We start from the raw sequence: 12,284 nt of genomic DNA on the forward strand, positions 1-12,284 counted from the left end.
AGTCACACAAGGTAATAAATTAATTTACTGCTGCCCTTGTAGAAAATCACAATGTCTGCATTTATGGTTAAAAAGCTACAAGACCATCAATTATTTTTCTTAACCTTGAAAGCCCAAGACAAATTATTCAATTACAGACATCACATTAATAATAGAAATAAAATGCCCAAAAACATTTTTGAAGTTCGGAAAGAGTTCAAATCTCCCAGAGCTTTTATATTCATTCTTACTGCCTGACTTCTGAGGGCACTAATGCAGACATTGCCATCCACATGTGACTTATACAAAATACACAAGACATGGATTCATCTAGTTTATTTCAAATCAATATGTCACCGTGTTTATACCGCCTTTAGATATTTTCAAGGACATTATTTTTATACATGATTATTACAAAAACATTTAAACCCTTTACAAAAACAATACAAAGAGTGTAGTCTCATGTTTCAAGGTTCTTTCTTTCTGGACAGACTTAAATTCATAAGAAAAGTTATTTTCCAAGATAGTATATAAAGTGCTAAAGAGTTTAATTTCGTGTGGTAGGGAAAAAAACAGTTCAAGCCAACCGAAGCAAAGTGTCCCAGTGCAACTATCTGGCACACATTTATACACACACAAATCATTTGGGGGATGTGAAGAATTTCTTTTTTCCTGGTTGATCTTTTGGTTTGCTTCTAGAAAGGAGAGAATGGTTATGAAAGCATGCAATACTAAGCTCAAGACCAATACAATAAAAGTTGCATGAGGATTAGTAGCTTACGGGTTATTGAAAGTGCCACCAAAGTGCTTGATCCGACCCTTGATTGAGCCGCCGGGTGTAGTTTTAGAATATTTACTCATCTCAGGAGAGGTCAGAGGTTTGAATATCTTATCTGAAAGACACATTCAGGAACAAAGTTAATGATTAAAGGTAAATGCATCTTAAAAATACAATCGGATAAGATCACGAGAACAATTTTAATGGCATGAAATTTGCAGTAAGTGAGCAGTTTAACTTTAACCGACTGACTTTTAACTCAACACATGGTGGATAGTAATGCATGTACCTCTGCTAGTGCTTGGACCGACATTACTGACGTTGGAATCAACCACAGGAGGGACAAGCGGATCCTTCTCAGCTAGCAGGCCTTCCCAGAAATCTGAGGGGAACGACAGTAACCGAGCCACTACCTGTTGCAAAGAAGTTAGAATAGGTTTATTTCTTGAAATATAAGCAATTGGATCACATCCTGATTTTCTAGCAACTCACTTTGGGTTGTGTGTTTGTGTCTCTCATAATGGTCATGGGAGAAGGTTCTAGCATCCCATGACCAATGATAGTGGGGCCAAACACTCTGGACAAGTTATTCTGATCCATCTGACACAACGGACTTTGCATTACCCTGAGAAACAACATGAATGCGGTTGCAAAACAAGTAAGCATGCTTAAAGTATACGAAGGCAGAGTTGCAGAAATATCTAAATTAGAGCATTTTACCTCTGCAAATGCAGTATTAGGAAGGCCAGGGTGTCTTTGTTAGGCTTCGGCAGCTCTTTGATATTCTTTATTATCGTTTCTACGCTCTTGTCTTCATCGGCCATCTCTACGAGTGAAAAAATGACTGTTTTGTCGAGCCAGCCACAGTATCAGATTCAATTACGCTCCATTACAAGAGCAATATATCCGATATTATAGGTGAATTAAATCACTTTATCAACTTTTCTGACTTTAAGGATATCAGTTTTCAGTGAGCAGGAACAAACACCTGTAGGAGCGATGCATTATGAAGGACTTTCTCTCATTTACATGCTACAACCATTCCTAGCCAAGGAAATTAGACAATGTGACTCTCCCCATGAAATCCAATCCAATTTATAATTTAAAAGGGAGGTACTTTACCCTGGAGTCATCCTGAATCTATGAGGGCTAGGGGGAAAAAACTCCATAATAATAGCAGAAGCACCCTGACTGCTCCTAAATCTGCCACTTACCCTCCATTCAGCAGCGGCGACTGAAATTAAAACGCTGAAAAAGACAAGCGCTGGTTTGAGAGATAACGTTCGACATTGATTGTTTCCGAGTCATCAGGGACTTGTCAACTATATCACAAGTAATGGGAAATAACCATCCGCCCTAAATGAATGAGGGTAGCATACGTCCTCGTGCCTCAGGCATACACAAGCGCCAGACGCTTGTTATAGAATCCACCCTCTGCAAAATTGCAACCATTTTGGATAATATAGTCAGACTGCTCAAAGAATACAAAATTGTGAAAGTCAAATTGAGACTATTAATGTCAGGACAAGATAGGTCTCCTCACAGTATTACTGTTTTTACTGTATGTTTGTAATCAAATAAATGCAGCCTTGATGAGCAGAAGAGACTTTTCAAAAACATTCAAACAAATCTTACCGACCCCAAACTTTTGAACAGTAGTGCATATTTAAATTTAAAATGTATTCCTTCTCGATAACATCATTATTAAGAAAACCTACCAGAAGCTTCCATAAATGTTTTGTGAAGCTTAAATGTTATAAGAGGCTCCTTGAGTTTCCTCAGGAAGTCTTTGAGGAGTCCACAGACAGCATGGACCTCTTCTACTTTGTGGAGCATCATCAGGCCTTTCCCACACATGTACTTCTCCCTCAGTTCCTTCACCAGTCGCTCTCCTCCCGGCACTCTGTAAATACCCCTCTACATACCGCAGTCAGACAGAAAATATCAGTGAGATAGAGAGAAATTTCATACATCAACTGTATACACTGTAACTGGATGTTGTAATGTACTGCAATATGATTTGAAAAGATTTGTTTCTTAAATCCAAATTAAAATCAATTATACAGTGCTATGATTCAAGCCCTGTAATTATACTTTCAGCTTGAGAAACTATCCCTGTGTTCGTGCATTTAAACACCTCTTCAAGTCCTCTTCTCTCAATTTCATGAACACACTGAACAATCAAAGAGGGAATCCGTGGACGTGTGGAGGGGGCAAAGCTCTCTAATGTCCTCTATAAAGGAGGGGGAAAAACGAAAATTTGAACATTTCATCTTTACATAAGGATATACATGTACACTACCACAGTGTGAAAGGTGAATACCTCATTGGGCTGAGCTGAACCGTGAGCATTAGGGCTGCACTTCTCCAGACATAGTTGTTTACACTCAGGATGGCTCACCACTCGACAGTCTCTGCATTTTACGGCCATCTTCCCAAAGCGAATCCTCTTTCCACATGGTATGCATGTCTCTGGACGAATCACCTAGAAAATATAAAAAAGCGGTCAGTCGCAACATGCACAGTGCCATCAAACACAGACCCTGTTTACACCTGGCATTTCTCTCTTTACTTTTTATAATTATATTTATTTGAAATAATTTCAAGGTCAATTTATAGTCCCCTGCCCCTTACAATTTAAGGCTGTATTACTCTGACAGTTTAATAATAATAATAATAATAATTATAATTATTAAAAACAAAACAATAAGATGTGCAGTGCAGCATGTTAAGGTCAGATTGGTGTAATCATGGGTCTTGTTATTTTTTTTTTACCTCAGCCATTTATTTTAAACAATAGTGAACTAGAAACAGGACGTTTGGCAGACTTTCCTTATTGCACTTTATTTTATACATGTATGCATGTATTATATATATATATATATCATTATACACTCACCGGCCACTTTATTAGGTACCCCATGCTAGTAACGGGTTGGACCCCCTTTTGCCTTCAGAACTGCCTCAATTCTTCGTGGCATAGATTCAACAAGGTGCTGGAAGCATTCCTCAGGGAGTTTGGTCCATATTGACATGATGGCATCACACAGTTGCCGCAGATTTGTCGGCTGCACATCCATGATGCGAATCTCCCGTTCCACCACATCCCAAAGATGCTCTATTGGGTTGAGATCTGGTGACTGTGGAGGCCATTTTAGTACAGTGAACTCATTGTCATGTTCAAGAAACCAATTTGAAATGATTAGAGCTTTGTGACATGGTGGAAGTAGCCATCAGAGGATGGGTACATGGTGGCCATAAAGGGATGGACATGGTCAGAAACAATGCTCAGGTAGGCCGTGGCATTTAAACGATGCCCAATTGGCACTAAGGGGCCTAAAGTGTGCCAGGAAAACATCCCCCACACCATTACACCACCACCACCAGCCTGCACAGTGGTAACAAGGCATGATGGTTCCATGTTCTCATTCTGTTTACGCCAAATTCTGACTCTAACATCTGAATGTCTCAACAGAAATCGAGACTCATCAGACCAGGCAACATTTTTCCAGTCTTCAACTGTTCAATTTTGGTGAGCTCTTGCAAATTGTAGCCTCTTTTTCCTATTTGTAGTGGAGATGAGTGGTACCCGGTGGAGTCTTCTGCTGTTGTAGCCCATTCGCCTCAAGGTTGTGCGTGTTGTGGCTTCACAAATGCTTTGCTGCATACCTCGGTTGTAACGAGTGGTTATTTCAGTCACTGTTGCCCTTCTATCAGCTCGAACCAGTCTGGCCATTCTCCTCTGACCTCTGGCATCAACAAGGCATTTCCGCCCACAGAACTGCCGCTCACTGGATGTTTTTTCTTTTTCGGACCATTCTCTGTAAACCCTAGAGATGGTTGTGCGTGAAAATCCCAGTAGATTAGCAGTTTCTGAAATACTCAGACCAGCCCTTCTGGCACCAACAATCATGCCACGTTCAAAGTCACTCAAATCAACTTTCTTCCCCATACTGATGCTCGGTTTGAACTGCAGGAGATTGTCTTGACCATGTCTACATGCCTAAATGCACTGAGTTGCCGCCATGTGATTGGCTGCTTAGAAATTAAGTGTTAACGAGCAGTTGGACAGGTGTACCTAATAAAGTGGCCGGTGAGTGTATACTGGAATAATAGCATGATGAACACTGAATAGTAACTATTTTATAAATTATATTTCATATAATAAATTCATGATTATTTAAAATGTTCATATAATAAAATAAAATATGTTTTTAGATTAAGTTTATATTAAATTATAGCATTGGACGACCAACATAGTGAACGGTGATAAAGTGAGACAAATTAAATTAAATTAATAAAAAAAACTATTTTATATGGACTTTTTCAGAGATTGTGATGACGCATTTTCACAGTTATTAACATCGTAAATCTACCCAATTTTTTTTTTTTTTACATTTTCTTATATGTACATTTATAAAACTATACTTTGTGTTATATTACTTTGGCATTAAATGACAGAAAACTAGTTAATGCTGCTGCGTGAGTGTTTCTAAAACATCAGCTGAGGGAGTGATTACAATTGTAACTCCAAATCTGACATCTTTCTCTCTTCTGACCAATGTAATCAATCTCTTGTAAAGGCATAGAAACTGATAGAAAAAAAAAAAAAGAAGCTAATACTTGTTTGAAACATGACTCAAGAAACAGATGTAAATACCAGGTGTAAAAGCCACGCAACATGTTGAGAAGTACTACTGAATAGCCTCCTACTGTTTTTTGCTGAAAGACATGCTGGGAAGTCTTATCCACGGTGGGCGTGAAGTGCTGAGGGACGGCCGGCTCAGGGGCGATCACCTCCATTTCAACAAGCGCTTCAGCCTCTGTGACTTCACTATGTGCCCACACAGACGTTTGTTCTACATGTACGACTCTGGTTAGTTTGGGAAGGTTAGAACGTGTCAATGAAAGTGGCGCCTCCGAGGCTTATTTACCATCAACAGATGGGAAATCTTCATTTCTGAAAGCCCTGGATGGATGTTCTGGAGTCTCCTGGGTTATGTCTATTACCATGTGAATCTGACCTCCAGTCTCTGGGGTAGTGACAGACGCCTTCACAACCGTCGTCTCGATTTCCTTAGCACATACACAGACAAAAACACAACAAATCCATTTGAAGCCAATCATTCTTTCTGCTGGAATGCAAGACCCTTAGAGTAGCATAACAATTGGTTATCAAGCTCGTGTCCACGTTCCTGGCAACAAGGACAAATGTAGTTTCTCAAAGTGCCAAATTGCTTTGCTTCTCTCTTAGTGATCAGTGCCAGCTGAGTGGGAGTGATATGAGTCCCATGAAGGGAGACAGACAGGACATGGTCCACTGCTGTTCTCATCCGAGCAGTGTAGTGGTGGGTGTGGCCAATATGATGGCAAGCAGTCGGATGAGGGACTGATGAACGCACGAGCTGATGAGAAACGACACCAGACTAACCTATAGAGGGGATATTATGATCCCCCTGCTGATAGAAGGGGAAAAACATGAAGGAGACTGTACATTTCACAAAACATACCTGACATTTTGCTAACTGTGTGCTACAATCCCAACTGATATCTAAGCCAGGAGGAGACATTTCATTAAATGTAGTAATGGGTCAGTCATGAACGATTCGTTCATTTTGAACAAATCTTTAATATGACTCGGGACTACCGAGTTGTCTCAGAGAGTTCGTTCATTTTGTGTTGACCGTGCATGCACAACATCCTATGGGTTCTGTACTGGAAAGAGAAATGATTAGTTCACCTCTCGAGACTTCTGGTCTGATTCTTCTAAGTCTTTCGTTCTTTTGCCACGTGATGAACGAATGACTCGAACCCGAAGACTCAAAAGATTAACTAATCAATTCTGTATCCGGTACAGACAGCATAGCTCAGCCTATATGGGGCTGTCACGTGATGAACGAATGACTCGAACCCGAAGACTCAAGATGAACTAATCAATTCTGTATCCGGTACTACAGAGCGCATAGCTAAGTTTATGAGGATGTCACGGGATGAACGAACGACTAGGATCGGGAAGTGAGGTAAACTACTGCAAAGCCCAGTTTATGAGGATGTCACGGGATGAACGAACGGCTTCGGGAGGTGAGGTAAACTAACAGACTGCATAGCCTGAAGACCAAGATAAATTAAATAATAGTTTCTGTTTCTCATAATTTGGCCTTGTCCTTGCATTGCAATTTTTTTCTTATTCTAAATGCGACCAACATTTGATGTGTTTGGGGAATTTGGCTAACATGTAACATTTTAAATACATTCTGCTGAAATGACTCGAAAAAAAGATTTGTTCATTTTGATGAACGAGATTCAAAGATCCGAGTCAGTAAAATGATCCGAACTTCCCAGTACTAATTAAATGGCAATTTAGGATTACTGAAGAATTTAAACTAACTTTAACAGGATGACTCAAAGTGCCTTATCTCAAAAGTTACAAACGATGGGTAGCGGCATCAAATATTCAACATGCAGATAATTTCTGCTTAATGTTTCACTTTTGTGGATTTTTATACTGAAACACTCTGCATTTACTTGTTCAGAATAAATGAGATGGAGAAAAATAAATATTAGCCTTAATAAACTTCTACCAACCTTCTCCAGTGGTCTTGTCCCCAGTAGATCTCCTGAACGCCCGCTGACTCTTCCCCGTTTTGAAATCGGAGGACCAACACTTGGGCCCATTGATGAACGCTAAAAACAAGCAGTGATAAAGTGAGACACATTACGACTAGCACAAAACTTCCCCAAATGAGGAAGTATGCACTTAAACACTATGTACTAAAGCGTGTATTCGTGTAAGGTTATCTTGTCATTCAACATTGGAGTCTGATAGCCCCTCCCCCTCCGCGATGTAATTAAATCTGCGACATGAAGTGTGCAACATTCTACTCTTAGGATGTGTCTGAAATCACCCCCTATAGTACACTATTTGAGCAGACAGCCATTTGTAGTGGTGTCCGAAACCATAGTGGACATTATTGAGCACTCATTCAATCCCACAATGCACCACAATAACAAGTGTACAACCGATTTACGCTCAACAGCTAGAGAATACCCATAATGCATTGTGAATCACGCTGAATGAATTCCCGCGTCTGACCAGAAGACGGCACCCGCAGCTGAATCATCCATCCATCCATCCATCCATCCATCCATCCATCCATCCATCCATCCATCCATCCATCCATCCATCCATCCATCCATCCATCCATCCATCCATCCATCCATCCATCCATCCATCCATCCATCGTGGCTTTAGCGGAATATCATACAGGTATAAATTCCTTTTTAATTGATTATTAAATTGTTTAATTAAGGTTTATACATAATTTCCATGACAGAGTTCAAGATAAATATTTTTATCTTACAACTGGAGCTGCCTGTTTGCTAAGTTTCAAATGATTAATAAACAGCAAGCACAAACTATGCAAAAGTGGCAGCCCTTCCGGCGCACTCAGTGTCCGAATTCACTCACTCATTTTCATTCACTCGGTCAAGTGAACTGTATTAGTGGAGTAATGTAGGGAATAGTGAATGAGGGTATAGGGGGCAATTTCAGACAGACTCTTTGTTTATTTCGGCTAATTAAGTTCGGGTCATTCGGGTTTTTTACATTTTCAGTGTGAACACACTACTCACACTATTCATACTACAAAAACGGCATAGAATAGTGCATAAGTACGTACATTATACATACTATATATTAACACACATAAGAGATCACTTTTATAACTTGAGAAAATCTGAAAGAGTAATGGGAATATCAAATTTAGCAGGCTATACATTTTTATATTATAACAACAAAACACAACAACATAACACATTATATTTTAATGACACAAATACTACTTATAAGCCAGAATTAGTGCAGAACCTTAAATATTTCATATTCATGTTATAACTTTTTTTCTACTTAAAACTATATTTGGAATCCAAGCTTTTCCAGTTACATTACCGTTCAAAAGTTTGAGGTGAGGTAATAAAAAAAAATCCAGGAAAGATGCATTAAATTGATCAAAAGTGACAGTAAAGTCTTACATTGTTACAAAATAGATCTATTTAAAATAAAATGCAGTTATTTTGGACTTTCTGTTGATCAAAGAATCCTGAAAAATATGCATCCCGGTTTCCACAAAAATATATAAGTGACAATATATAACAAATGATAATATGAAATGTTTCTTGAGCAGCAAATCAGCATATTACACTGATTTCTGACAGATCATGTGACACTGAAGACTGGAGTAATGACGCTGAAAATTCTGCTTTGCCATCACAGGAATAAATGACATATACACACAATATATATATATAAAGCAGCAAGTATTAAGTACTGTAAACTGGAAGCACTTACTCTTCTCTCACGAGCTCTTGACTTGAGAGGCTTAACAAAAGCTGTGCTGTCCAAGTCCTAGAAATCATACCAGTGAAATCATTTTTAGAACAATTTTTATGCATATTCACTTTGCTTGTGTCTGACAATAATCCTACATCATGAATACAAATGATACTAAATGTGATACTTCACCAAATCATCATCCGTTCTGTCATAACTAATGTCAGAGTGCGACAGGAAGGAGGACTCATCAATCACTGATAACCTGATATAAAGACACATGATGGAAAACAGCATTTCGAAAGGGAAAAATAAAAACGGCGAACTGAAAACTAAATGAAGAGCATGCTGAACGCTGAGGTACCGTCTTCCTCGGTGTTGTGGGACACTGGCTCCTTTATGACTGAAGCTGGTCAGCATTGACCTCTGCTCATCATTGAGACAGGCACTTGACTTGCTGTCATGCACCAGTACGTCACATATCAACTGCATCTGCCGCTCCTGTCAAATGAATTAATAAGTGACAAGACACCATAAGTATCATTAATATACTCTAACATGGACGGTCAATGTCTACCCTCCACCAAATTCATACTTTGGTCATGTAATGCTGCACTGACCACATAACATAACATAACATAACATAACATAACATAACATAACATAACATAACATAACATAACATAACATAACATAACATAACATAACATAACATAACATAACATAACATAAGGCTATGTAATTTCTTAACTAACCAGGCACTGGTAGTCTGCCTCAGCTTTGTAGCGCTTCTTGATCTCCACGTCTAGCTGGTTTCGGGCATGTTTGAGTTTGACCTCCAGAGCAGCTCGAGCAACATCAGACTTCACTAGGAGCTCCTTCTGTTTTTTCAGCTCCTGCTCTGCATGCAGCCATTTCTTCCGGGCAGCTTCAAAGTTCTTCACCACCTCAATAAATTCTTGAAGATAAGAGACAACTGGTGAGAATTCAATATGGCGATATATTTTCTGATCAAAGAAGGACTATCTAGGCAAAACATGCAAATTCTAAAAGCAGTTGTTTCTTCTAATTCTAGCACAAAGATATGACGCTGTTACAAAACGTTTAATGATAAAAATGTGGGTAATTTGTGCGGAAATAAGTGCTTTTAAAAAATAACTACTTTCCCTTTTGCTTCTAAAACCCCAAATGTATTGATGGCTTTCAAAAGCACTGTACAAACAATACACCGTACATTTTTCAGATGTATAAATTATCCCTCACGTTACACTGTATTGACTTGACTTCCCTTCATTTTGACCTCCATGTGAAAATTACAGTAATTTCAAAATGATTATTTTACCTCCAAATGATTTTAATATAGCCCTGCTGCAATGGACTGGCCATCCATTCATGGTGTTTCCCTACGACCCGAGACGCTGGAATAGGCTCCAGCATCCCTGCGACATATGACACGGTTTGGAAAATGGATGGACCGGTGGTTTTAATACGTTCCTCTGACACAATGAAAACCCAGCAGACATATTATTGAAGTTCAAAGCACTGTTTTATTATAGACTGGGCATGCAATTTTCAGAGTTGTGATTGCTATCCGAGATCAAATGGGAGATTAATTTAGCCTCAGAAAAAGTACTTCGTAGAAAAATACAATTTTACAGGGAGCATTTCAATACTACCATTTCTGATGGATAATGGCTGCAGAAAATTCAGCTTTAAAAATCACAGGAATAAATTACATTTTAAAACAGAAAAAAACAGTCGTTTTAAAATGTAATTTTCACAATATTACTGTATTTTTTTTTAATCAAATAAATGCAGCCTTGGTGAGCTAGAGTATTCGTACGAAAACAAAAACTCTGATTTTAAACTTTTGAACGTTAGAAACATGAAAATTTGGGGTTTTAAAAACACTGGAAAAATCACTAGTGGACAACAGATCATCATCATCCATCAAACTCCCAATTCATGGAAAGGAAGATGGTCGTGTACTACACCAATTTTCAATCCACTGTCAGGGATCTGAAGAGGCTTTTGGAACCAGGATTTATTCGTTTTTGAACACCTTGCTCAGAGCAGCATTCAAACTAGAGCAAAAGCAAATCTCAGCATGCAAAAACAAGTACAATATATCTTACACTGTAAAAACTGCCATCTGCACAACGCACATGCTGCTGGTGGCCCACGTAAATAAACCACAAAGAACAACCAACTATGATTGCATTAGAAATAGATAAACAACAATACTAGGCAATCAAGCAAAATGATGCTTTTCGAATGACAGACGTATTGGACCTAGGGGACAGGTAAATATGTTTTAATTTGAGTGCAAGGTCAAATATAAGATAATATAATATTACAATCTGAAGAATTAAACTAAATAGGGCCAATAATATCTTACCGAGCTCAGAGTAAGTAGCTTCTTCTATAGCAAGCCTTTGCAAACACAAACTGAGGACTTCTCTTACAAACTGATCCCCCATGGTCGAGTCAGCTGATGATTCCGCATCGAACTCAAACAAGTCGCTTTAAATGCGTCACGTGAGTGTAATGTCACGGTCACGGGTCACATGGATGTAGTTGCTCATGCTGCAAACTGGACTTCATCTTTTCTGAAACTCTGCGTGTGGACTATCGTTCCGGAAGTCCATCCATCAGCAACAAAGTTCTTCATCAGTTTTCAAAGCAACCTGGCCTCTGAGACAAGGTAAGAGCTTTTAATTTACTAAAGGTCCTAAAGTGGTTTGAAACTTTAATTACAGACTCCATGTGATTGCATCTGCTGATATTTCTGAAACGATTTTGCTCTTGCAGTGCATATTATGTGTGTATATGCATTTTTTTATTATTATCTTTTCAATACAGGGTCATTTTCACCTTGTTACCCACCTTAAACTAGTCTTGATTAGCTATTATTTGAGTAATTGGCACTTTGGAAGATGGTGTTTATTTATTTGTTTGTTTTTTCTTACTTATTTATAAAAAAATAACGTCAGTTGTACTAACTTTTAGTAATTTTAATGTTACTATCTGAAGTAAACAGCAAAAATCTTCCATATATCCTCCTGAGACCCAGAATTTTTTTTCTTTTTCTTAAATAAGATATGTTATTCTCATATTATGCTTTGTCATCTGTATTGGACACCATGGGGCCTATACCATGAAGCCGGTTTAGGTGCCTAGCCAGGTATGTTTCAGTTT

The 12,284-nt window shown here is 38.5% G+C and overlaps 1 protein-coding gene across 1 annotated transcript; it reads right to left on the reverse strand.

Annotated features, from left to right (window-relative positions):
* Nucleotides 1-306: 306 nt before the first annotated feature.
* si:ch1073-416j23.1 (rac GTPase-activating protein 1) lies at nucleotides 307-11,680 on the reverse strand. The gene is made up of 16 exons (XM_056241796.1): nucleotides 11,485-11,680; nucleotides 9,842-10,044; nucleotides 9,451-9,587; nucleotides 9,279-9,351; nucleotides 9,105-9,161; nucleotides 7,343-7,441; nucleotides 5,692-5,833; nucleotides 5,471-5,616; nucleotides 3,081-3,242; nucleotides 2,895-2,990; nucleotides 2,476-2,674; nucleotides 1,478-1,583; nucleotides 1,250-1,382; nucleotides 1,047-1,170; nucleotides 761-872; nucleotides 307-674 (listed from the first exon to the last, which is right to left on the reverse strand). Exons 1-16 carry the CDS (start codon nucleotides 11,564-11,566, stop codon nucleotides 620-622), a joined length of 1,926 nt encoding a protein of 641 aa, XP_056097771.1. The 5' UTR covers nucleotides 11,567-11,680; the 3' UTR covers nucleotides 307-619.
* Nucleotides 11,681-12,284: the final 604 nt, after the last annotated feature.

Source organism: Rhinichthys klamathensis, unplaced genomic scaffold (genome assembly GCF_029890125.1).
Source record: "Rhinichthys klamathensis goyatoka isolate OS25496 unplaced genomic scaffold, OSU_Roscu_1.1 h1tg000021l_1, whole genome shotgun sequence".
In the NCBI taxonomy this organism is placed as follows: domain Eukaryota; kingdom Metazoa; phylum Chordata; class Actinopteri; order Cypriniformes; family Leuciscidae; genus Rhinichthys; species Rhinichthys klamathensis.